Genomic DNA, 26,531 nt, shown 5'->3' with positions numbered 1-26,531 from the left:
CATAGAAAAAGTCCCTAGTGACCCATGCCTTACTGTTTGCCCTCCACAGCACACAGAAATTAGCCTCGAGGACATAGTTTTTCCTGAACACTCTGGGAGTTTCAGAGTGATACACCAATAAAGGCTTCACTTTGCAATCACCACTAGCATTGGCACACATCAACAGAGTAAGCCTGTCTTTCATAGGCTTATGTCCTGGGAGCGCCTTTTCCTCCTGAGTAATGTACGTCCTGCTTGGCATTTTCTTCCAAAACAGGCCTGTTTCGTCACAATTAAACACTTGTTCAGGTTTCAGTCCTTCACTGTCTAAGTACTCCTTGAATTCCTGCACATATTTTTCAGCTGCTTTGTGGTCCGAACTGGCAGCCTCACCATGCCTTATCACACTATGAATGCCACTACGCTTCTTAAATCTCTCAAACCAACCTTTGCTGGCCTTAAATTCACTCACATCACCACTAGTGGCTGGCATTTTTTTAATTAAATCGTCATGCAACTTCCTAGCCTTTTCACATATGATTGCTTGAGAGCTGCTATCTCCTGCTATCTGTTTTTCGTTTATCCACACCAATAAGAGTCTCTCAACATCATCTATCACTTGCGATCTCAGTTTCGAAAACATAGTTGCACCTTTGGCAAGAACAACTTCCTTGATTGCCGTTTTCTTGCCCACAATAGTAGCGATGGTTGATTGGGGTTTACTATACAACCTGACCAGCTCGGAGACACGCACTCCACTTTCATACTTAGAAATGATCTCTTTCTTCATCTCCATAGTAATTCTCACCCTTTTTGCTGTAGGGTTGGCACTAGAAGCTTTCTTGGGGCCCATGGTGACTTATTTTTCAGGTGCAATCACTACAAAGGCTGTGATAATATGAAATGTTCCAATTGTATGTTTGGAAGCGACCGTGGTGGCTGGCTGGCTTGTAAACACTGGCACCCATGGGACAAGTGAGGCGCGCTCAGGCCAAAGTGGACGCGTCTCGAACGGACCGAATAGCGTTGGTCAGGTTTTTTAACGCTAGTCGAGGCAAAATTTTTGCGTTAAAATGTATCGCTAGTCGGATTTATCGTTAATCGATGCCATCGTTGGTCGAGGGTTCACCACTGTATTGATGTAAAATAAGACATTTAGTGTGCCAAAGAATGGTTATCATTACGTAGTACGTATTGGCATCATGAGTAGAGAGAGACTTAGCGATTTTAATGTGTACCTGCACACCAGCACAGTGTTCAAGTATATTTAGGTACAGGTACACATAAGTATAATTATCAGAGAATGTATAAAATATGCAGTAACTTTAAAACACTTGAAATTTTGGAAAGTTTCCTGACATAAAAGATGTGGTCACAGCAATTGTAAACAAACTGGGTGGGGGCGCCATATTTGAAAGACCGCTTGCCATAGCGCAAATTTTGGTCATAATTTGACATCGCCGTATTAGCGGAACGCCGTAAAGCGGGGCCTTACTGTACTGATAATTGTGAATTTAAGGCCAGCAAAGGTTGGTTTGAGAGATTTAAGAAGTGTAGTGGCATACACAGTGTGATAAGACATGGTGAAATGTGGGGTAGGATGGAAAGATTTATGGAGAAACATCACCCTGAGAAGGATGTTGCAAGCCATATTGGCAACTTGTAAGTGACAGTCTTGGCCCATTTTAGGGAAGTTTTAAAGAGATGCCAGAAACAGAGCTCTCTGGACACTTTTTTTCTGAGACAGGACTCCAGTGACTCTCAAGCTGGTCCTAGTGGCATTAAGAAACAGAGAAGAGAAGTAACCCCAGAGAAGCACTTGGTACCTGAGGTGTTGATGGAAGGGGATTCCCCTTCCAAACAGTAACTAATCCAATATCTCTCCTCCTCCAGTCTTCCATACACTAAGAAGAATTGCCAATAAAGGTAAGTGTTATGCTGTTAATGTTTCATTCATCATGTCCCATTGTATTGTTTATGTACTAGTACATCTATATTTCATGTAAAAAAATTTTTTGCTTTAATACTTCTGGGTGTCAGGAACGGATTAATTGTATTTACATTATTTCTTATGGGGAAAATTGATTCGAAAATCTTCTATTTCGATAATCGTCGCACTTCCAGGAACGGATTAACAACGATAAATGAGGGACCACTGTACAGTGGACCCCCGCATAGCGAACTTAATCCGTGCAAGAGGGCTGGTCGTTATGCGAAATGTTCGCTATGCGAATTAATTTTCCCCGTAAGAAATAATGGAAATAAAATTAATCCGTGCAAGACACCCAAAAGTATGAAAAAAATTTTTTTTTACCACAAAAAAATGTTAATTTTAGTACACACAAACTGAAAAAGGCATGCACAATTACATGACACTTACTTTTATTGAAGATCTGGTGATGATTGATGGGATGGGAGGAGGGGAGAGCATTATCTTCTTACTGTTTAGAAGGGGAATCCCCTTCCATTAGGACTTGAGGTAGCAAGTCCTTTTCTGGGGTTACTTCCCTTCTTCTTTTAATGCCACTAGGACCAGCTTGAGAGTCACTGGACCTCTGTCGCACAACAAATCTGTCCATAGAGCTCTGTACCTCCCGTTCCTTCAAGACTTTCCTAAAATGGGCCATAACATTGTCATTGAAATAGTCACCAGCAGGGCTTGCAACAGCTGTGTCAGGGTGATTTTCATCCATAAAGGTTTGCAGTTCAACCCACTGTGCACACATTTCCTTAATTTTTGAAGTAGGCACAATGGATTCCACAACTGGCATAGGCTTCTCAGGGTTAGCCCCAAACCCTTCAAAATCTTTCTTAATTTCCATACTAATTCTCACCCTTTTTACCACAGGGTTGGCACTAGAAGCTTTCTTGGGGCCCATGGTCACTTATTTTCCAGAAACAGCACCGAAAACACTGTAATAATACGAAATATTCCGAGTGTATGCTTGAATGTTACCGCGGAGGCTGGCTGGTAAACAATGGGACGGGCGGCACATGTGAGGCTGGCTGAGGCCGCACATTGGACGCGTCTCGGACGAAGGTCGCTGAGCGGGTTTTTGTCCACTATGCGGGGCAAAATTTTAGCGAACAAAGCGTTCGCTATGCGGATTGTTCGCTATGCAAGGCGTTCGCTATGCGGGGGTCCACTGTATATGAAAAGTACTAGCCTGTATACTCAAAAGAAATCTAAATTTGATGACATGCTGTGGAACTAAGTGCATAGCCTAAGGTGCTAAGTGGCCACTCTTGTGTGGTTGGTAAAGGATAGCTTTTTTTTTTTTCACAGAACTGGCAATATCCCACCAAGGCAGGGTGACAAAAAAAAAAAAAAAAAAAAAAAAAAAAAAAAAAAAAAGAGTTATTAACTCCTTCCTCCTGACATTTTAGTTGCCTCCAATGACATGCATGGCTTACGGAGAAAAAATTCTTTTCCCATCAATGAAAAAGTGCTAATTCTAGACTTAAATAATTTATCAATTAAACTTTATCATAGGTTACCTGGTTACCTACTTATACATCCTCTCCTCACTTAGCAATGAACTTGTTTAGTGATGACTCGAACTTACGATGGGCTCTCTGACCAGTATGCATACCTAAATAATGCATATTAGAGCTGATTTCCTCTATTCTTTTTATTACAATATACATTACACTACTGTATAAACATTTAAAAACATACCAGAAATGTTATAAATGGTGCAAAGGTGATATTAAAACAATATAAGGGTGGATGACACAAACCCACTATCATTACAGTATGCGCCTCACTTAGCGATGAATTCCTTTACCGACGTGGTCTAAGGACCGGAACTTCATTATTAAGTGAGGAGAGGCTGTATATAGAGTAAGCTACTATCCACAGTTTCAGGCATCCATGGTAGGTCTTGGAAAGTATTCCCCTTGGATATAGGGAGGACTACTATATAATCAAACCCAAAAGGGTCACTATGGCAAATAAGCAAGCTTGATATAGTTTCACTGATACATGTATCATTGAAGCCAGACTGTAGAAAATGAGAAATGACAGCCATTATATATGTATACATTTAATGAAACAAATAGTCATACAAAAATACAGTGCATTAAAAATTAGAACATGTAATGATTTAAGTCTGTATTGTTTTACTGGATCATATCTTCGACACTTGATCTGTAAAAAACACCTTACCCATACATTCATTCACTATGTTCTTGTTACTAATCCTTAAATAAGGGATTCATGGCTTTGTTCAGTTTCCTCAACTAACAAGACAAACTTCAGTTAAATTTTCCCAGGTTTATCAGTGCTACTAGGTTATAGTGAGGTTATAGGCGCAGGATTCAAAGATAAAGAATCTAACGCAAAGTGGGAGTTGTCACATTTCACACTTCCTTTTTGCTGATGACACTGCTTTTGGGAGATTCTGAAGAGAAGTTGCAGAGGTTGGTGGACAAATTTGGAGGGTGTGTAAAAGAAGGAAATTAAAAGTGAATATAGGAAAAAGCTAGGTGATGAGGATAACAAAAAATTTAGGTTGGAGGGAGGGAATGAGTTATGGAAGAAGTGAATGTGCTCAGATATTTGGGAGTGGATCTCTCAACAGATGGGTCTACGAAAGAATAAGGTGAAGTACAGAATTGTCGAGAGGGAAAAAGGCGAGTGGTGCACCGAGGAGTTTGTGGAGACAGAACGTTACCCATGGAAGCAAAGAGGGAAATGTATGAAAGTATAGTTGTACAAACACTCTTATATGGGTGTGAAACATGAGTGGTGAATATTGCAACAAGAAGGCTGGAAGCAGTGGAGATGTCGCATCTGAGGGCAATGTGTGTGGTGTGAATACAGCTTCTCCTCATTTATTGACAAACTCTATTGCCAACAACTCGGACTTACAACAGACTCCCTGACCAGTATGCATACCTAAATAATGTATATTAGAGCTGACCTCCTCTATTTTCTTTATTACAATATACAGTACAAAACTGAATAAACATTTGAAATATACCAGAAATGTTATAAATGGTTCAAATATGACATTAAAACAATAACAAAGATGGTTGACACAAACCCACTAAAATTATAGCATGCTCCTCACTTAGCGATGAATTCGTTTACCAACATGGTCTTAGGAATGGAACTCTGTCGTTAAGTGAGGAGAGGCTGTATTATGCAAAGAATCCATAGCTTGGAGATTAGGTGGTGGTATGGGGTTTCTAAGAGTATTATCCAGAGGGCTGTGGAGCTGTTGTTGAGGGGGTTTGAACATTTAGAGAGAAAGGAACAAAATAGAATGACTTGAAGGGTGTATAAATCTGCAGCGGTAGGAAGGTGGAGTAGAAGTCATCCTAGGAAAGGTTGGAGGGAAAGGGTAAAGGAGGTTTAGTGTGCAAGGGGCTTAGAATTCCAGTGTGTGTGTGAGCGTGTTAGATAGGAGAAAGTGGAGGCAAATGGTTTTTATGACCTGACTTGCAGTTGGAGAGCGAGCAAAGTAACATTTATGAAAAGATTCAGGGAAACCGGTTAACTAGGCTATCTAGTCCTGTGCTCTGAAGGAGGGATGTTAATATGATGCAGTTTTTGAACTGCAGTGTCAACATGCCTCTGGCAAGACAGTGATGGAGCAAGTAATGATGAAAGTGTTTCTTATTTTTCAGGTCAACCTGCCTTGGTGGGAAATGGCCAATGTGTTAACGAAAAGAAAATAACCCCAATCAAAGTGACAGTTTTGTCATGAAACTAGCACAGTTCACAATAATGTTAATACAATACACTATACAGCTAAAAAAAAATGACCGAGAAAGAATGAATATATACTACTAGATATGAATGTTCTAGCTCCCAATTATGTCATAATTTGGTATTTATGTTTAATGTAACTGAACAGTAACTTTTGCAGAAATAATTTATACAAAAATTATCTTGAATAAATTTAAATTGCTACCACACCTATTAAATGTTTATTCACAAATTACATATTATAAAAAAAAAAAAAAAAAAAAAAAAAAAAGCAATTTATTAAACTTCATAATTGTGATCCCAGACCTAATCTGAAATAATCTTTGGTTCTGCTTGCTGTTATTAACTAGTTTATAGCTATATTTACTATTTCATATTATAAATGGTATAGTACACAATACTGATAAGTTGATAAGTCATGTGCATCACTTGGGTATCTTTGTTGTCAAAACACTTGACCTCACAAGCTTTTTTAGTGGAATATAAGCATTTTTTTATCCATGGGGAAGTGGAACAGAATTCTTCCTCCGCAAGCTATGCGTGTCGTAAGAGGTGACTAAAATGCTGGGAGCAAGGGGCTAGTAACCCCTTCTCCTGTATATATGTATTACTAAATTTAAAAGGAGAAATTTTCGTTTTTCCTTTTGGGTCACCCTACCTCGGTGGGATACGGCTGGTACGTTGAAAGAAAGAAGATAAGCATTTTTTTTTAAACCCCCTCTACTACAAATTTTACTAATTATAAAATTTTTGCTACCCCTCTTTTTGTATTAATGTATAATTAAAATTCACCACTCCATAACCTGAGTCAATTTTTAAGTAGTGTGTAAGAATTAGGATTAGTCTGCCCAAAATGCTCAAGCATGTTAGTGGCTTTCTTTGTGCTCAACACTATTTTACTACGTGTAGACTACACATTGTATACTATGCAAAAAAATTAATTTTTGTATTTTGAATTATAACACTAGAGGTAGTACAAGTGGAGAGGTAATTTTGAGGTGATCAGTTCCAATGACTTAAGAGGACAGAGCACCTTCTATCAAGGGTCTGGAACTGATCAACTCAAAATTACTTCTCAACTTCTACCATCTCCAGTGTTATGATTGCCATGTCTCTTACTCATCGTCTCTACTTGCTGTTATTAACTAACTTGTGACTATGCTTACTGTTAACTAACTTATGGTTCTGCTTATTGTTAACTAATGGTTCTGCTTACTGTTACTAACTAACGTATAGTTCTGCTTACTGTTATTCACTAACTTATGGTTCTGCTTACTATTAATCTATGGTTCTGCTTACAGTTATTAACGAACTAACTAAAGGTAGGTATCAAGAGAAAGCTGGAACTAACATTCATGTCAGAAACACTGTGTATACTGTATGGGCTGAATTGACAAGATAGCATCTGTAATGACTAGATTAAGGGCAGATAGCTTAAACAGAAGAATCAGTGTCAGGAGGAGATACATTAATCAAGAGCTTACGGAACATGATAATGACCATATGAAAATGCTTCATTTGTTGGGCTACCTAACATTTACACATTTTTTGTTTGAAAAGTACTGAGCTTCAGAAACATTACAATGATACCTTATTGTAGCTGTCATCATAGTTAAATATCTATCTCATGTGCATGTTAGTACTCAATGCAAAACCCTGCAAAACAATTTAAGATTTTTTGGTCTTAAGAGTTACCAAAAACTACACAATAAGTACTAATGACAAATGAACTAAAAAAATTAAATATTATAGTACCTGCAATCCAACTAGTGACAGGAATCAATTAACTTTGGCTAATCACAAAATAAAAAAAAATAGTTTAAAAACTAGGTTGGGAAAGCTAGAGAAATTTAGCTTAATAAACAACTGTATACACTTTCCTACTGGCGTGAGTAACAGTAAACAGCCTGACGTTATTTTACGTTTTTTGTTTTTTAACAGATTGGCCGTCTCCCACCAAGGTAGGGCTACCAGAAAAAGAAAAATACATTCACCATCATTCATTCAACTATTATCGTACTCTGTTAAAAAGAAGCACTAAATTGCTGGGTGATAAAACATTAGTCTGCAATGTCAAATGAGCAAATTCACTTTTTGTTTGCCTAACCAATTACTTTCCTTATTGTACACAAAATAAACTAAAGAAGAGTATATTTATGAGCGAGCCTTACTGCCTTTGTATCTAGCCCCAGCAGCATCTGATGCTTTAACAAACGTGCGCTGTAATTTCTTCTTCTTGCTTTCCTTGTATTCCTGGCCTACATCTCGAGCCAATATACTAACTTGCTCCATTGTCTTGTCTGGATACCTGGAAATAAAAGAAGTACCATACTGAATAAAAACAGCAATGACTGTATGATGAAATCACATGTCAACACTCAGAAGATTTAAACCCAGTCTTGTACTGCAGTATGAATACTGTAGACGTATCTTACAATACATGTATACATGTACCCAGCTTACAAACTTATGGACATCTACACTCACAATCAAGGCATTTTACAATGAAATTCTTAAGAATACAGATGTGTTGATGTGAACATTGTAAATAAGCAAACAAAAATTAATGACCCAGAATATATTTTTGTCATTTTTTCATCAAATACACAGATACGTATACTGTGCATGTTTATTTTGTTCATGCTAGATGCCCTTACATTAATTTGAAGATATTGGTCAACAACTATAGATTTAATAATTAGAATTTTGTTACAGATGAATTATAACTATTCCCTCCCCTCTATATTTTTCATCGTATGCACTAATATTTTTGTGTTTTCATTGTTAAGAATGATAAAACCTGGAAAACACTTTCTCAGATATTGAGCACTAGGAAGTTCACCGAATCTAAAGAAATAGCTCTAACCAGTTGCAATGGGACTCAGACACAACACTAGGAACAAAAACCTCTATGACATTCCCCATGTCAGTTTAAATCTTTTCAAAAACTCGTTGTACATAAAGGGGCCAAAAATCTGGAACTCTCTGCCAGAAATCTCTGACTCGGCTAGCTTTTTAGAAACTATAGTTAAAAAACACCTAATCTCCTTAACCTATCCCAGCCCATCATACATACATATGTAATAACTATACATGCATTTGCTCAATATCATGAAGAGAGGTAAAACTTTCTAATCAATATGTACTTACTCAGTCGGACTTACAGTCGGACTTGAGTCCTGGAAATGGGAAGTACAATGCCTGCACTTTAAAGGAGGGGTTTGGGATATTGGCAGTTTGGAGGGATATGTTGTGTATCTCTATACGTATATGCTTCTAAACTGTTGTATTCTGAGCACCTCTGCAAAAGCAGTGATAATGTGTGAGTGTGGTGAAAGTGTTGAATGATGATGAAAGTATTTTCTTTTTGGGGATTTTCTTTCTTTTTTTTGGGTCACCCTGCCTCGGTGGGAGACGACCGACTTGTTTAAAAAAAAAAAAAAAAAAAAAAAAAAAAATGTACTTACTCTCAATATTTGTATTCATCTCGAGTGTTAATCACGCCATTGTGTCTGCCTAAGGTTAATACTGTAATCAAAATTTAACGTCTTGTCTACAAGACTTATTAAAGCCATATAGCATGACCTAATAGAATACTCAATTCTCCTGTATTCAATGTAACTAAACCATACCCCCGGCTGGGATTGAACCCGCGGTCATAGAGTCTCAAAACTCCAGCCCGTTGCGTTAGCCACTAGACCAGCTAGCCACAATAAGATTCATCCAACTAGGTATATTTCTACACCATAGGAAGGTTAGCACAGGCACCACTGTGACGGCATGTTGACGACAGTGAAGGGACTTGAGCTAGAGTTCGTCACGGCCACGCTAGCTGGAGATTCGTCTGTAAAAACTTGCATTTGTGGTCACAGTGGTGCCTGTGCTAACCTTCCTATGGTGTAGAAATATACCTAGTTGGATGAATCTTATTGTGGCTAGCTGGTCTAGTGGCTAACGCGACGAGCTGGAGTTTTGAGACTATGACCGCGGGTTCAATCCCGGCCGGGGGTAGGGTTTGTTTGCAATCGTGTCATTACGATTTCTCGAGTCATGTTGACGGCAGTGAAGGGACTTGAGCTAGAGTTCGTCATGGCCACGCTAGCTGGAGATTCGTCTGTAAAAACTTGCATTTGTGGTCACAGTGGTGCCTGTGCTAACCTTCCTATGGTGTAGAAATATACCTAGTTAGATGAATCTTATTGTGGCTAGCTGGTCTAGTGGCTAATGCAACGGGCTGAGTTTTGAGACTGTATGACCGCGGGTTCAATCCCAGCCGGGGGTATGGTTTGTTTGCAATCGTGTCATTACGATTTCTTGAGTCTTCAATGTAACTCATCTAATGACCATATGTACTGTTATTGCCTTATTAATCTTAAGTTAGTTTTAAGTTTGTCTGAAATGCTCTGCATATAAAGGGGCTTTTGGCATGTACACCTAACCATATATTCCTTTGCATAAATATGTATCATGTCAAAATAAAATATTATTATTATTATTATTAACTAAACCTAATGAACCTTCCCTCTAAGCCTCTGAGACAGCAAATAAATTAAATTACTGTTTTTTTTTTTGATTACTGGAACAAATCTTGCTAGCAAAACCCGTACTAACTGATAATCATCCTAGTTTGCAGTACCTATTCCCAACTACATCAACTGAGGTTACCTCCACAATTATGTCACTGAAAAATACAGCCTGAAACAAATATACAAGAAAGCTTCTCATATATTATCTCCAATTATTACAGCACTGTTCAATAAATCAACTGAAGCCAAAACTTTCCCCTAGCACACTTACACTAGAAAGAGTTACATCAAAAGTTGCAACCCAACAGAATGCAGTAACTACAGATCAATTTCAAACTTGCTTTTACTGTCTAAATATTTGAAAAAATAATAAATAAACAATTTTAAAGACTTCATAACCAAACAATATCTTTAACTCATGTCAGTTTGGCTTCAGGCTGGGATGAAGTACCAATGATGCAATAATAAAAATGCTCATCTCATTCTACTCCTCTTGAAAATAAAGAGTATCCAATGGGACTCTTTTATCAATCAATAAAAAAAAAAAAAAATTGATACAACAGACCACCCACAACATTCTACTACTAAAATTAGAATGTTATGGAATAAGAGGGCATGCTCTCTCATATATGAAAATTTACCCGAGTGACAGACACTGGCATGTGACTATTAATGACTGTTCTTCAGCAGCCTAATCGATTAACAAAAGGTTCCACAGGGTAGTGTTCTGGGCCCTCTGTTATCCCTTATCTACATCAATGACCTTCCCAATGTTTCACAGCAACTTAAACCAATTCTGTTTGTGAATGACAACCTGTCATTTCAAATCCTGATCCAGCACAACCAACAAACTTTCACTCAATACTGACAAGACCTATATAAAGTTTGGGAGCAGGGCAAAACACATGCATTGGAACTAAGATAAACGATACACCATTTGTAGGGATGAGGGCAAATTCTTGAGAATACACCTAGACAGCAAACCAGGTGTTCCAGGCTATATTTTTTAAGATATGAATGGTGGGGAAAGGAGTGGCGATTGGCAAGCACACAATGACAAGTTGAGAAGCACGTGTGGTGTTACTAAGAGTACTATTATCCAGAGGGCTGAGGAGGGGTTATTGAGGTGGTTTAGACATTCAGAGAAAATGAAGCAAAATAGGATGACTCGGAGAGTGTTTAAATCTGTTGTGGAGGGAAGGAGTAGGGCCATCCGAGGTAAGGATGGAGGGAGGGGGTAGAGGTGGTTCTGCACGCGAGGGACTGGGACATCCAAAAAGCGTGTGTGAGCATATTAGACAGGAGTGAGTGGAGACAAGTGGGTTTTATTACTTGATGTGCTGCTGGAGTGTGAGCAAGGCAACATTTAGGAAGGGATTCTGGAAAACTGGTTAGCCTGCACTCTGGAGGAGTTAGGATACTGCAGTAAGGAGGGGCATCTAAGCTGTAGTGTTGGCATGCCTCTGGCAAGACTGTGATGGAATGAGCAATGGTGAAAGTTTTTTTTTTTTTTTAGGGAGGGGGGAGTTACCCTACCTCAGTGGGAGATGGCCAGTGTTTTCAACAAAAACACACACACAAAAAATAATGGATGTGATACAAAGTGGGAGTTGTCACAGTTGCTCTGTTGTTAATTCTTTTGTGAGTCTGAAGGGAAGTTACAAGGATTAGTGGATGAATTTGGGAAAGTATGTAAAAGAAGGTAATTAAAAGTGAACATTGGAAAAATAAAAAAAAAATAAAGGGAATGACAGATCAGATATCAGATTGGAGGGAGGGGTAAAGGAAGGTCTGAGTGCTTGACTGAACATTCAGCAGGCTTGTGTCAGTGAGCTAGACTAGAGTAAGGGAAGACAAGTGGTTTCCATGGCTGGATGTGCTGTTGGTGTGTGAGGATGCCAACATCTGTGAAGGTATTCAGGAAAACCAGTCAGCCAGACCAGTGTCCTGGCAGTGAGAAGTACAGTATCTGCACTCTGAAGGAGGGATGGGAATGTTACAGTTCAGGTCACTTGAACTATCATGTCTATGCACTTGTGGTACTACTGAGTATCTACTCACCTACAACCCAACAGTTCAATATTGACAAACACTTGAGCTAAGCACACCAGACGATCTTCTGGTATTCTTGATTTATGCGCTTCCATAAATTCCTGCTTCAAGGCCCAGTGCTCATCACTCTCATATGGAGCACGGTAGGATTCAATGTCCCAGTTAATGTTGACACTCATCTTGTATTATCTGTCAATATAAAGAAAGATGTATGAAACTACAGTATAATGCACCAATATGAGAAGAAATCATTATAAAGCATACAACCAATAGGAAAAAATGTTAGTTTTTATTATACAATACAGTATTACCAAGTCCTTATCCATATTAAATTACATCATGTATCTTTTACCCTTTAAACCAAGTGAGAGAGTAATTGTGGTAGGGGACATGAATGCTAAAGTAGGAGAAACTTTTAGAGAGGGTGTGGTAGGTAAGTTTGGGGTGCCAGGTGTAAATGATAATGGGAGCCCTTTGATTGAACTTCGTATAGAAAGGGGTTTAGTTATAGGTAATACATATTTTAAGAAAAAGAGGATAAATAAGTATACAAGATATGATGTAGGGCGAAATGACAGTAGTTTGTTGGATTATGTATTGGTAGATAAAAGACTGTTGAGTAGACTTCAGGATGTACATGTTTATAGAGGGGCCACAGATATATCAGATCACTTTCTAGTTGTAGCTACACTGAGAGTAAAAGGTAGATGGGATACAAGGAGAATAGAAGCATCAGGGAAGAGAGAGGTGAAGGTTTATAAACTAAAAGAGGAGGCAGTTAGGGTAAGATATAAACAGCTATTGGAGGATAGATGGGCTAATGAGAGCATAGGCAATGGGGTCGAAGAGGTATGGGGTAGGTTTAAAAATGTAGTGTTAGAGTGTTCAGCAGAAGTTTGTGGTTACAGGAAAGTGGGTGCAGGAGGGAAGAGGAGCGATTGGTGGAATGATGATGTAAAGAGAGTAGTAAGGGAGAAAAAGTTAGCATATGAGAAGTTTTTACAAAGTAGAAGTGATGCAAGGAGGGAAGAGTATATGGAGAAAAAGAGAGGTTAAGAGAGTGGTGAAGCAATGTAAAAAGAGAGCAAATGAGAGAGTGGGTGAGATGTTATCAACAAATTTTGTTGAAAATAAGAAAAAGTTTTGGAGTGAGATTAACAAGTTAAGAAAGCCTAGAGAACAAATGGATTTGTCAGTTAAAAATAGGAGAGGAGAGTTATTAAATGGAGAGTTAGAGGTATTGGGAAGATGGAGGGAATATTTTGAGGAATTGTTAAATGTTGATGAAGATAGGGAAGCTGTGATTTCGTGTATAAAACAAGGAGGAATAACATCTTGTAGGAGTGAGGAAGAGCCAGTTGTGAGTGTGGGGGAAGTTCGTGAGGCAGTAGGTAAAATGAAAGGGGGTAAGGCAGCCGGGATTGATGGGATAAAGATAGAAATGTTAAAAGCAGGTGGGGATATAGTTTTGGAGTGGTTGGTGCAATTATTTAATAAATGTATGGAAGAGGGTAAGGTACCTAGGGATTGGCAGAGAGCATGCATAGATCCTTTGTATAAAGGCAAAGGGGATAAAAGAGAGTGCAAAAATTATAGGGGGATAAGTCTGCTGAGTGTACCTGGTAAAGTGTATGGTAGAGTTATTATTGAAAGAATTAAGAGTAAGACGGAGAATAGGATAGCAGATGAACAAGGAGGCTTTAGGAAAGGTAGGGGGTGTGTGGACCAGGTGTTTACAGTGAAACATATAAGTGAACAGTATTTAGATAAGGCTAAAGAGGTCTTTGTGGCATTTATGGATTTGGAAAAGGCGTATGACAGGGTGGATAGGGGGGCAATGTGGCAGATGTTGCAAGTGTATGGTGTAGGAGGTAGGTTACTGAAAGCAGTGAAGAGTTTTTACGAGGATAGTGAGGCTCAAGTTAGAGTATGTAGGAAAGAGGGAAATTATTTCCCAGTAAAAGTAGGCCTTAGACAAGGATGTGTGATGTCACCGTGGTTGTTTAATATATTTATAGATGGGGTTGTAAGAGAAGTAAATGCGAGGGTCTTGGCAAGAGGCGTGGAGTTAAAAGATAAAGAATCACACAAAGTGGGAGTTGTCACAGCTGCTCTTTGCTGATGACACTGTGCTCTTGGGAGATTCTGAAGAGAAGTTGCAGAGATTGGTGGATGAATTTGGTAGGGTGTGCAAAAGAAGAAAATTAAAGGTGAATACAGGAAAGAGTAAGGTTATGAGGATAACGAAAAGATTAGGTGATGAAAGATTGAATATCAGATTGGAGGGAGGGAGTATGGAGGAGGTAAATGTATTCAGATATTTGGGAGTGGACGTGTCAGCGGATGGGTCTATGAAAGATGAGGTGAATCATAGAATTGATGAGGGGAAAAGAGTGAGTGGTGCACTTAGGAGTCTGTGGAGACAAAGAACTTTGTCCTTGGAGGCAAAGAGGGGAATGTATGAGAGTATAGTTTTACCAACGCTCTTATATGGGTGTGAAGCATGGGTGATGAATGTTGCAGCGAGGAGAAGGCTGGAGGCAGTGGAGATGTCATGTCTGAGGGCAATGTGTGGTGTGAATATAATGTAGAGAATTCGTAGTTTGGAAGTTAGGAGGAGGTGCGGGATTACCAAAACTGTTGTCCAGAGGGCTGAGGAAGGGTTGTTGAGGTGGTTTGGACATGTAGAGAGAATGGAGTGAAACAGAATGACTTCAAGAGTGTATCAGTCTGTAGTGGAAGGAAGGCGGGGTAGGGGTCGGCCTAGGAAAGGTTGGAGAGAGGGGGTAAAGGAGGTTTTGTGTGCGAGGGGCTTGGACTTCCAGCAGGCATGCGTGAGCGTGTTTGATAGGAGTGAATGGAGACAAATGGTTTTTAATACTTGACGTGCTGTTGGAGTGTGAGCAAAGTAACATTTATGAAGGGGTTCAGGGAAACCGGCAGGCCGGACTTGAGTCCTGGAGATGGGAAGAACAGTGCCTGCACTCTGAAGGAGGGGTGTTAATGTTGCAGTTTAAAAACTGTAGTGTAAAGCACTCTTCTGGCAAGACAGTGATGGAGTGAATGATGGTGAAACTTTTTCTTTTTCGGGCCACCCTGCCTTGGTGGGAATCGGCCAGTGTGATAATAAAAAATAATAATAAATCTTTTACCAAATCAAACTTTGTTACTATTTAACTTCATTACCTAACAGAATACTCCATTCTACTGATTACACAGCAACACAGTAAATGACCATATGACCTGTCTTTGTAATACTCATTTGTACTAAATTGTTATCTGTTTTACAATAAATTTTGTACCACTGAATATATCAGTGCTTAGTTAATCTTAAGTTAATTTTAAGCCTGCCCATAATGCTCTGCATACAAAGGGCTTTGGCATGCTGCACTTTAAAAAATGTATTCCTTGTACTTCTCTGTATCATGTTCAAATAAATAAATAAATAAATAAATAAATAAGTCCTTAATCCAGCTATGTCTTGCTGTGGTTATACATAACAGAGCAGTAACAGTAGTAGTAGTAGTAGTAGTAGTGATGTTTTCAGAGCTCTTTGACTCTCTAGGTCACTTAGTGCTCATAGCAGTAAAAAAAATATATAGTAATCATTAACCCTTTGACTGTTTCAGGCCCCTTTCTGAAACTGTCATTCTATGTCGCTCAATTTTTGAAAAAAAAAATAATTTTTTCTTATGAAATGGTAGAGAATCTTTTCCCGATGGTAATGACACCAAAAGTTCGAAATTTGGTAGAAAACTCATGGAATTATGCTCCCACGAAGTTAGCGGTCTCGGCGACATATGCGTATCGGCGATTTCGCCGACTTTGAGCCCTATTTTCAGCCAATTCCATTGTTCCAGTTGACCAAACTCATAGCTATTTCTTTAGACCTCCATTTTATCTATCAGCTGAGTACAAGAAACCTCCCATTTACTAATTTGGACTACCCAATATGGTGGTCAGAAATTGGCAATTTGGCCAATTTCACACAAACTAAAAAAGATGCCAATTTCAAAATAGGGTCCAGAATAAACAAGGTAGACATGCTCTGTTCATTAGTCACATCTCTAGGCCCCTCTTATATTATTATTACTTTCTATTTTGATTTTTTATTCATACAAAAAAATACAAAATTTACTGTTATGCAGACTACTGCATTATTGTAAAAATGGTATAAATAATATCAGTGCACTAGTGAAAGAATATTAGACTCCCCAGTCGACGTGTATTGGACGTGTGGTGTGATTTATTTACTCCTGAACATTGGTAAAAATCGAACATTTCCGCTACTTTGAGCTCAGTTTCAAGGTCGTTTTCATCGTCAAAGTAATGAAAATCATCTCTATTTCTGTAATATGTTTTCCATTTTATCACCTAAGACCATGAAAACGCGAATACAACGATAAATACTATACGAAAATACACCTCAAAGTCGGCGTTTTATTCCAAAAAAAGATCAGAGTTTTTTTTTTTCTCATTACGCAATGTGTGCTGTAGGATTTTTTTTATGTGGTGCACACTGACCACACAGACCCATTCTCTCACATGTGGGCCTACCAGCTTTCTCCCGCTTGATTTGAAGCCGCTAGAATTATTGAGTATATATACGTCAGAAACATTGGCTCGTAAGACGTATTTATACGTCAGAAACATTGGCTCGTAAGACGTATTTATACGTCGAAAACAGTCAAAGGGTTAATATACTGGACTGAGTGACGAAAGGGGGGGCAGTACTGGCAATCTTGATGGATAGAGGAGATTGTTTTGCTCTAATGATGACAATTATATTACCAACAGCCTTTGACCACTGTTTCTGAATATATTAACCCAGCAGATTTTGTTCTGTATTTTCTAGGCCCACTGTGTGGAGGATTTACTGTATGTACAATACACAAAAAAAATATGGTACACTGTGGACTGTCCCCTCCTTCTAATAGTGAGTCTACAGGCAAGGCCAAAGTCTTAAGGGGAAGGTCTAATTAGTTCTCCATGTGTAGGTACCCAATACCACACTCAGCCTGTGTTGCAGAATTGATTTTTGATCTTTTCATCATCTCACCTCATCTCTGGATAGTAACTATGGCATCAAAAAGCAATGTGAATGAGTCTTGGTGTTTTGAAGAAAACTGCGATATTAGATAAGCTTAAAGTGGTGCAAATGTGATGGAGACAGCACAGGTCTATGGTGTAAATGAAGCATTAGTTCATACAATTAGAAAGAATGAAGCAAAGATGAAAGCTTGTGCAATAAGTACACCCAGGTTACGACCTCTTGAAAACGACGACACAGGTCACAACAACTAAATAAGATGGAAAAGTGATTTTGGATAGAGAAAGAAAACCAAGAAAAGTGCACCACTTAATGCTATGAAACAGTGTAACAAGGGAAGCCTGAATATGCTTGTTTAGTACAGGATGGTTCCACAAGTTCAAATTGTGCAATCTGTTGCACAGGCAAGCACCAGACAAGCTTGGCCCAGCCTTGGGCCAAGCTTGTCTGGTGCTTGCCTGGTCAACCAGGCTGTTGCAGCTGGTGGCCCAATTGACCCACCTATCCATCACAGCCTGGTTGATCTGCCTTGTATTTATCTACAAAGATTCAGAATGAGTTGATTTGCTTTTTTGGGAATTATGTCAAAAAATAGTGGCTGCTGAGTAAAAAGACAAGTGCAGCTAATGTGATATTTTATTGTGGCAATGTTTTGCTCTCCAGGAACTTTATCAAGCCATTACAGCTTGACAAAACTCCTGGAGAGTGAAACGTTGCCACAATAAAATGTCATATTAGTTGCACTTGTGTCCTTCTACCTAACATATTGTCGGTAATTCTACCAACATTAATAAAATGCAAAGTATTTTGGAATTCTTTCTGGCAGAACTCCTAATGTGCCTCACTTTGATCAGGTGTGAAATGATCAGATACATCCACATCAAAATGTGACCAAAATTAAAGTTAAAGAATCATTCCTAGGCTTCTTCACTAATGTCAGAAAGGTTGCTGCTGAGCTCACAGAGGATATGCTGAGACATCTGGGATATAACTCTACAAATACTGTTGGGATTTATGATGTTCAGTCACAGATCAGATTATTATTATAATCAAATAAATTGCTAAACTGCCAAGGGTCCTGCAGCTTCAGAGAGATTAATCCTAAGGCTTTCTTCGTTTCTTGTGGAAATCATTCTCTGAACCTTAGGAAGCACTTCCAGTGTGATTTTTTTTTGGGGGAAACGTCTACCCCTTCTTTTCAGTTTTGCCTTACCGGGCAGGACCGAGTATAGTCGGTCCTCATAACGCGGTTTTTTGCACACGTCCTCCGACTCCCCCAGCGCATCTAGGTTCCCATTCTCTATTTCTGACCAATCACAGACCTTCCCTGAGTCGCCCCAGCTGAGCGGTGATGGCGGCTGCTCGCTTTCCATTGGTCGAGAGAGCAGAATGTAAACACTTCTACCTTGCCGGCGCCAAAACTCATGTTTCTCGGTTGAGTGCTCCTTATATACTGAAGCATTTCACCCTATACAATGTTGGTAAGTACTGATTTGTGTGTCTAGTGCGTAAATGAATAGTTTAGCCATATTTTGATATATATATGAAGGCGTTGTGAAGTATATTACGAGTGCACCATGCAAATGAAAAAAGTGCAACAAAATAGGACCAAGTACAGTCGTTCCTACCCTTTTAGGTGCAGTTTTCAAGTTTCGGTATATAAATATTTCCATAAAACTTGGTAGTGTATATATGAATTCAGTAATGGTCTGGGTGTGTACAGAACGTTTTTATTGTCCTTCCAGATCAATAAGAAATTGTTCTATGGTGAGTCCTCCAAGGATAAGTCGAAATTTGCCTGTATTTGGAATGATAGTGACTCAAATCACGACCCAGATGACCTGGAAGTGGTGGAAACTGATGATGAATACTTGCCACAAGATGGAGAGGTGCCAACAGATGAGGAGGAAGCTATGCCACCATCCAAAAAGAAGAAATTGAACAAGAAGAAGATACTTGCTTACATGCAAGTATTGCAGCAACAAGAATAATCATGTCACATCCTCATTTTCCTGTGCCACATGCAAAGTAAACTATCCATCAAGATGGATAGAAATTGTTTCATAAAGTTTCATTGCAGAAATTAGTGATGTAAAAGGATTGTTCTTTCTCAGGGAACTCAGGAATATTTCATTTGTAAGTTGCATCCCATTGCAATGTGTCATTGTTGATAAGTAGTTCCTATTTCTATTTTTTAACTGCTTACAAATTGCTCAGAAACCAGTTCCATTTATGTTTTTTATATTGTCTACTTGTATAATAAATTTAAAAAATATTTATTTGTTTTTTTTTACAACAATTGCAACCTTGCAACATTCTAAATTGTTATACCCCAAACGAGCAGGACCGAATATACTCAGTCTTCGAATATCTGCAATTGCCCGAGATGTTACTTTCACAACTCCGTTTGGATGGTCTCAGTGACCTTACATTGAGTGGCTCTATCTCCTCATACGAAATTACTTTCAAAATCCGCATTTTAGTCTGCCTTGCCCTCTGAATATAAGAGGTCTGCTAGGCTTCACTATGGAAGGCACTTTAAGAAGTTGTGTAATATGTATACTGAAGGCTTCAAAATCATGCTTTTGAAGTCTTGCAAGGCTAAAATAAACCAAGGCACTTAAATTCATGTTTATACACATTCAAATGTGTAAGTTAACCTAACATTCCTGAAATTAATAGTTTCTCAGTGCTGTATGACTTGTACAGGTTCAGCGTTTTTTTTTTTTTGTCATGGCTACAGGCCCCTCTTATATTACTCTTGCTTACCATTTGGAATTTTTATTCACAAAAAAAAAAATAGAAGATTTACTGTTATGCAGACTACTGCTTTATTGTAATAATTGTATAAATAATGTCAAACCATTCTTGACTCCGTATTGGAATTTGTTAATGGGAAGTGATAAATAAAGAATGTAGGTAATGTCAGTAGGTTATCCAGACATAAACTCAAGTGAAATTTAATCACAAGTTGTCTTAATACCTTATGATACTTTTACCATATTTATAGATGAAAGAACTCTTCACCTACAGCAAAAAACTGGCGATGTCTCCTGACCAGCGACTGGGAACCTTAGCAAGATCACTTATACTGAGTTTGATCCCAGGAAATAGTGGCTCAGAATCCTTGGATCAAGAGCCTTTCACCAGTCAAGGAACACACTTAAAGTATTAGTTGCAGCAGCAGTGTCAAAGTGGATGCTTGGGGCTTCTGCCTCCCCCTCCCCCCGGGCGGAAAATCATCATAGGCATAAATCTCAGCTTATAACAGATATGGGTCAATAGATGCAATAGGTATACTGCAGTGCTCCTGTGAAACATAAAAACAATATACCAACGTTTCACCCGTGCCGGGGATCGATCCCGAACACTTCACTGGTATGGGGTCGCTACCTTAGCCCCTAATACAGTCTGAACTCATCCTGGTTATTGTTATATACTAAACTCACCACCACCAAGTGAAGCAGAAAAGCCTGAAAAGCTATGCATCCTAAGGGCCTTCAGATTATTGCACGTTTTGCACAGTAAATCTGAAATAACAAAAAAAGGCACAATACCGTGAAATAAAGTAAGTGAACGCGTGTCTCCATTCCCCGTGTTTAAAGTCTTATATTAAGATAAGGTGAGCAGATATACCCTTGCTGACCTTCATGATGACACTACCAGTTATATAACACACCTGTGTAACACCTACCACAACACAGTGTTGCAGAAGCAGTGAGAAACAAGACAATAACAACACTTGTTGTCCTGCTTAATGATCAGCCTCACTACCTGCCTAAAATATTTTATACTATCATCACATGTGCAAAACATTTATCTTCATGAAGTCTAAAACACTTTTATTTAAAAGTCATATATATTTTAAATATTAAATATTTTTACTGCATATAGCATATATATTAAATCTGAAATATTTAATAAAAACTTTCGTAACCTATAATACAAAGCATTTTTCTCTTTCTGTTTACAATTCCTCCCCTCAAGGAAGGTTCCTTGATGTTGGTGAGGGGCTCTTGATTTAGGGAATTGGATCTGTGCTCCAGTTCCCCGAATTAAGCCTGAATGCCTTCCACATCCCCCCCCCCCAGGCGCTGTATAATCCTCCGGGTTTAGCGCTTCCCCCTTGATTATAATAATAATGTTTACAATTCCAAGTTTATTCTCTATAAGGATTACAATGCTGAGTTTACAGAATTTGGTTATTGTGTGGTTTACATGTAGTAAAATAATAATTACAGAGTGTACCACTAGAACACCTAGCATGGCTAGGCATTTCGGGCAGACTTAGATTAAATCTTAAGTTTAAAATATTTCAAAATTATGAGGTAAGTTGGTATTATGGCTAAGTGACTAAATACTAGTTTGTGAGTTTAGCAATGTGGGTGGCCCGGTGGTCTGGTGGCTAAAGCTCCCGCTTCACACACGGAGGGCCCGGGTTCGATTCCCGGCGGGTGGAAATTCCGACACGTTTCCTTACACCTATTGTCCTGTTCACCTAGCAGCAAATAGGTACCTGGGTGTTAGTCGACTGGTGTGGGTCGCATCCTGGGGGACAAGATTAAGGACCCCAATGGAAATAAGTTAGACAGTCCTAGATGACGCACTGACTTTCTTGGGTTATCCTGGGTGGCTAACCCTCCGGGGTTAAAAATCCGAACGAAATCTTATCTTAATACTTTTGTTTTGGCACTATACATAGTTTCAGTATTGGAGTATCACAGGCCAACTTATGACTAGTTAAGATTCATTATTTTGAGATTGAGATTGATATTTCTGTTTATGATTCTAAACTTCGTACACTGAAACGTACTGCTCGCAGACTAGGCCTAGCCTATAGAAAACATCGTACCCCTGGAATGCTGAGGCTCTTTCATACTGCCCTTACTGCTGCCAGAGAGCGTATGTCAGAACTGCGGCAAACAGACTGGGAAAAAATTGTCAATGGTCTTAATGCTCACACCCCACTTAGCCGGGCATGGAGGAACATAAATAGAATTAAGGGTAACAGATCTGGGCAGATCGCGCACCCTCATCCCTTACATAGGGCGAATGAGTTAGTGCTTGGGCTGCTACATCTAGTTATGACAATCTTCACAGTACCACACAGGCAAAATTAAATGACAAATATGATGCAAGGGAGAGACTTGTTTGCTTTATGCTCAGCAAGGAAGATGACTGCAACATTCCTTTCACTAATTATGAACTTGATGCAGCACTAACTAAGGGCAACTCCACGTCGCCTGGTGAGGATGGTATTACTTACAACATACTCAGATTGCTGTGTCGAGTACCAGGTAATCCATTACTTGAATTATATAACATGAGCTATGTAACTGGGGAGCTCCCTCAATCCTGTACCAACAGCCTCATCATTCGAATTCCTAAGCCCAATCAACAAAATGCATTTCGCCCAACATATCTTACTAGCTGCTTGTGTATAACATTTGAGAGAATGATTCTTAATCGTCTCATGTACAGAATCAAACAATTTTGTCTCCCTGGTTGCATGGTTTCATGCATGGAAGGAGTGTGCATCATTGCATTACCACCTTTCTCACCCTGCACACTAACAGCTCATACACTACCTTCCTTGACCTTAAATCCGCTTTCAATGTAGCCAACCGACATGTAATCATTAATGAACTTGCCAGAATGGATGTTGGAGGATAGCTTCTCCGCTGGATTAAAGGCTACCTGTCCAACAGAAAGTCGTCTGTGTTGTTTCAGGGACATAAAAGTGTAACTAAAAACTTTGAATTAGGAACCCCACAGGGAGGTGTGCTCAGTCCCACACTATTCAGTATTCTAATTAATGCCTTAATTAATGCTATGCCTAGCCAGCCCCATCATTATGTGATTAGTTTTGCTGATGATATAATGATTCACACCACCGGATTCTCCAACACCCAAAACATTCTTAATCATGTACTAGCCTCGTGTCAGGACCTGGGGTTGATAATCTCTACTGATAAAACAAAGATACTCAATAGGCGTCCTCCTCGACAGAGAGGCACAGTTCGTCAGATCCAATTGCATGATGGGTCTCTTCTACAATATGTAAGCAGATACAGGTATCTAGGCTTTGAGGTTCCACTACTTGGACCTGTTGTAACAAGACTTTGTCGCCAATACAAAGAAAGACTGAGAACACTTAGAGTTGTGGCTGGGTTTCACCCCAGGTATGGTGCTAATGTTAAAATTGTGAAAATGATGTATCTTGCTTATATTAGATCATTAGTTGATTATGCTGCGCCACTACTTGCTCTTGTGTCTGACTGGAAGCTTGAAGGGCTGGAAAAACTGCAGAACGAAGCAATGAGGATCATCCTAGGATGCCCTCGTACTGCCAAAATTTTAAATATGCAAAAAGAACTTGATGTTCCAAGCATCGGAGATCGGAGATCCTAATTGGGGTTAATATGCTGAGGCAAACCCATTCAAACCCCTGCACAGAAGCCCTCCAAACTTTCCTCAGCACTGGTGAACACTCCTCCAGATGGATAGAAAAAACTGGAACCGACCTCCGCATGAATCAGATACATGATCTATGTCAGTTATTATTATTATTATAATCAAAAAAGAAGCGCTAAGCTACAAGGGCTATACAGCGGATCTATGTCAAGTAAGGCAACAGCAGCACTTCTCCGCTCCATGGGATATTACCCCATTCCAAACTACCATTCCTCCATTTCCCCCCAAACTACTTCTTAAATCACAACCAAAACTTCGCCTTGAAGCCAAACATGATGCCTTAAGCTGTATTGATAACTTAGTCACACAGCACACGCTCTCGCAAATTATTTACGTTGATGGTTCTGTTCACCAATTCACTGGTGCGGCTGGTAGTGCTGTTGTTGTCGTACAGAGTGATGGCTCTCTTAAAGAAATTGGAGCACGCATCAATAATTGGGCCTCTACCCTTCAGACAGAACTGTTTGCCATACTCCTTATACTGAAATGCATCTATGTATCTAAGATTGACAGTTTAATTGTAACTGATTCTCTGTCATCCATAAATGCTCTCAACTCATTAAGCATAAATTGTGACATGCTCGTGTCAGAAACCAGACACAGGTATGGTAAGATTGTGGACAGTGGAGCCAGAGTCCACGTGCTGTGGATTCCATCTCACATTGGTCTTCAGATGCATGATAGAACTGATAAATTGGCTAAGCTGTATGCTTTTAAAGAGGGAGTAGATTACAATCTTGGCTTGTCAGGTAGTAGTTTGAGAACAATACTACGAAAAGAACTTCAACTGAATTTTATTGACTTAAGACTCAGGGAGATTGACACCAGTGAGTCCATCTATCATCATTCCATCATGCAGGAGGAGCCACATGTCCATGGTGCATCCAACAAGATAAGCAGACTCTTGGATGTAACTACTGCCCGGCTCCGGCTGGGTTACAAGTATCTTTGGCAGGTTAAATCACCACCACCAGATGTAGACCAAACGAAATGTAAACTTTGCCAGATGGACTATTGTCACACCCTGCGTCATTATGTACTGGAGTGTGATCAAATTAATGAATTTAGAGACAACTCACTCAGAAATGTTCAAGAAATGGCAAAGTATTTTATCAACAGTGGTATATTACAGACCATTCTGGAGAAATACCCTGACTTTGCGGGCTGTAAATAAAACATTACCACGTGTGTGTGTGTGTGTGTGTGTGTGTGTGTGTGTGTGTGTGTGTGTGTGTCTACTCACCTATTTCACCTATTTGTGGTTGCAGGGGTCGAGTCATAGCTCCTGGCCCCGCCTCTTCGCTGATTGCTACTAGGTCTTCTCTCTCCCTGCCCCATGACCTTTATCATACCTCGCCTTAAAACTATGTATGGTTCCCGCCTCCACTACGTCACTTTCTAGGCTGTTCCACGGCCTGACTACTCTATGACCGAAGAAATACTTCCTAACATCCCTTTGATTCATCTGAGTCTTCAACTTCCAATTGTGACCTCTTGTGTCTGTATCCCTTCTTTGGAACATCCCGTCTTTGTCCACCTTGTCTATTCCGAACAGTATTTTATATGTCGTTATCATGTCTCCCCTGACCCTCCTGTCCTCCAGTGTCGTCAGGCCGATTTCCCTCAACTTTTCTTCGTAGGACAATTCCCGGAGCTCTGGGACTAGTCTTGTTGCAAACCTTTGCACTTTCTCTAATTTCTTGACGTGCTTGACTAGGTGTGGATTCCAAACTGGTGCTGCATACTCCAGTATGGGCCTGACGTAAATGGTATACAGAGTCTTGAACGAATCCTTACTGAGGTATCGGAACGCTATCCGTAGGTTTGCCAGGCGCCCGTATGCTGCAGCAGTTATCTGATTGATGTGTGCCTCAGGAGATATGCTCGGTGTTATACTCACCCCCAGATCTTTTTCCTTGAGTGAGGTTTGCAGTCTTTGGCCATCTAAACTATATTGTGTCTGCGGTCTTCTTTGCCCTTCCCCAATCTTCATGACTTTGCATTTGGCAGGGTTAAACTCAAGGAGCCAGTTGCTGGACCAGGCTTGTAGCCTGTCCAGGTCTCTTTGTAGTCCTGCCTGATCCTCATCTGATTTGATTCTTCTCATTAACTTCACATCATCTGCAAACAAGGACACCTCTGAGTCTATCCCTTCGGTTATGTCGTTCACATATACCAAGAACAGCACAGGTCCTAGGACTGGCCCCTGTGGAACCCCGCTTGTCACAGGCGCCCACTCTGACACCTCGTCACGTACCATGACTTGTTGTTGCCTCCCTGTCAGGTATTCTCTGATCCATTGCAGTGCCTTTCCTGTTATGTGTGCCTGATCCTCTAGCTTTTGCAGTAACCTCTTGTGAGGAACTGTGTGGAAGGCCTTCTTGCAGTCCAAAAAAATGCAGTCGATCCACCCCTCTTTCTCTTGTCTTACTTCTGTCACCTTGTCATAAAACTCTAGTAGGTTTGTGACACAGGATTTTCCTTCCTTGAAACCGTGCTGGTTGTCAATTATACACTTGTTTCTTTCCAGGTGCTCCACTACTCTCCTCCTGATGATCTTCTCCATGACCTTGCTTACTATACACGTTAGTGATACAGGTCTGTAGTTTAGTGCCTCATGTCTGTCTCCCTTTTTAAAAACTGGGACTACATTTGCCATCTTCCATACCTCAGGGAGTTGCCCAGTTTCAAATGATGTGTTGAAGATCTTTGTTAATGGCACACACAATATCCC

The 26,531-nt window shown here is 39.6% G+C and overlaps 1 protein-coding gene across 1 annotated transcript in view; it reads right to left on the bottom strand.

Moving 5' to 3' along the window:
• LOC128700285 (uncharacterized) overlaps positions 1 to 21,096 on the bottom strand; it is a 117,240-nt gene extending 96,144 nt beyond the window's left edge. The window contains exons 1-3 of the mRNA XM_053793355.2: positions 21,003 to 21,096; positions 12,283 to 12,462; positions 7,867 to 8,003 (exon numbers count right to left, since the gene is read on the bottom strand). Coding sequence (XP_053649330.2) covers positions 7,867 to 8,003; positions 12,283 to 12,452 — 307 coding nt within the window. The 5' untranslated portion in view covers positions 12,453 to 12,462; positions 21,003 to 21,096. The remainder of the gene's footprint in view (positions 1 to 7,866; positions 8,004 to 12,282; positions 12,463 to 21,002) is intronic.
• Positions 21,097 to 26,531: the final 5,435 nt, after the last annotated feature.

The sequence above is a fragment of the Cherax quadricarinatus genome, chromosome 71, assembly GCF_038502225.1.
Source record: "Cherax quadricarinatus isolate ZL_2023a chromosome 71, ASM3850222v1, whole genome shotgun sequence".
Classification (NCBI taxonomy): domain Eukaryota; kingdom Metazoa; phylum Arthropoda; class Malacostraca; order Decapoda; family Parastacidae; genus Cherax; species Cherax quadricarinatus.
This window is presented reverse-complemented; position numbering and strand designations above follow the sequence as displayed.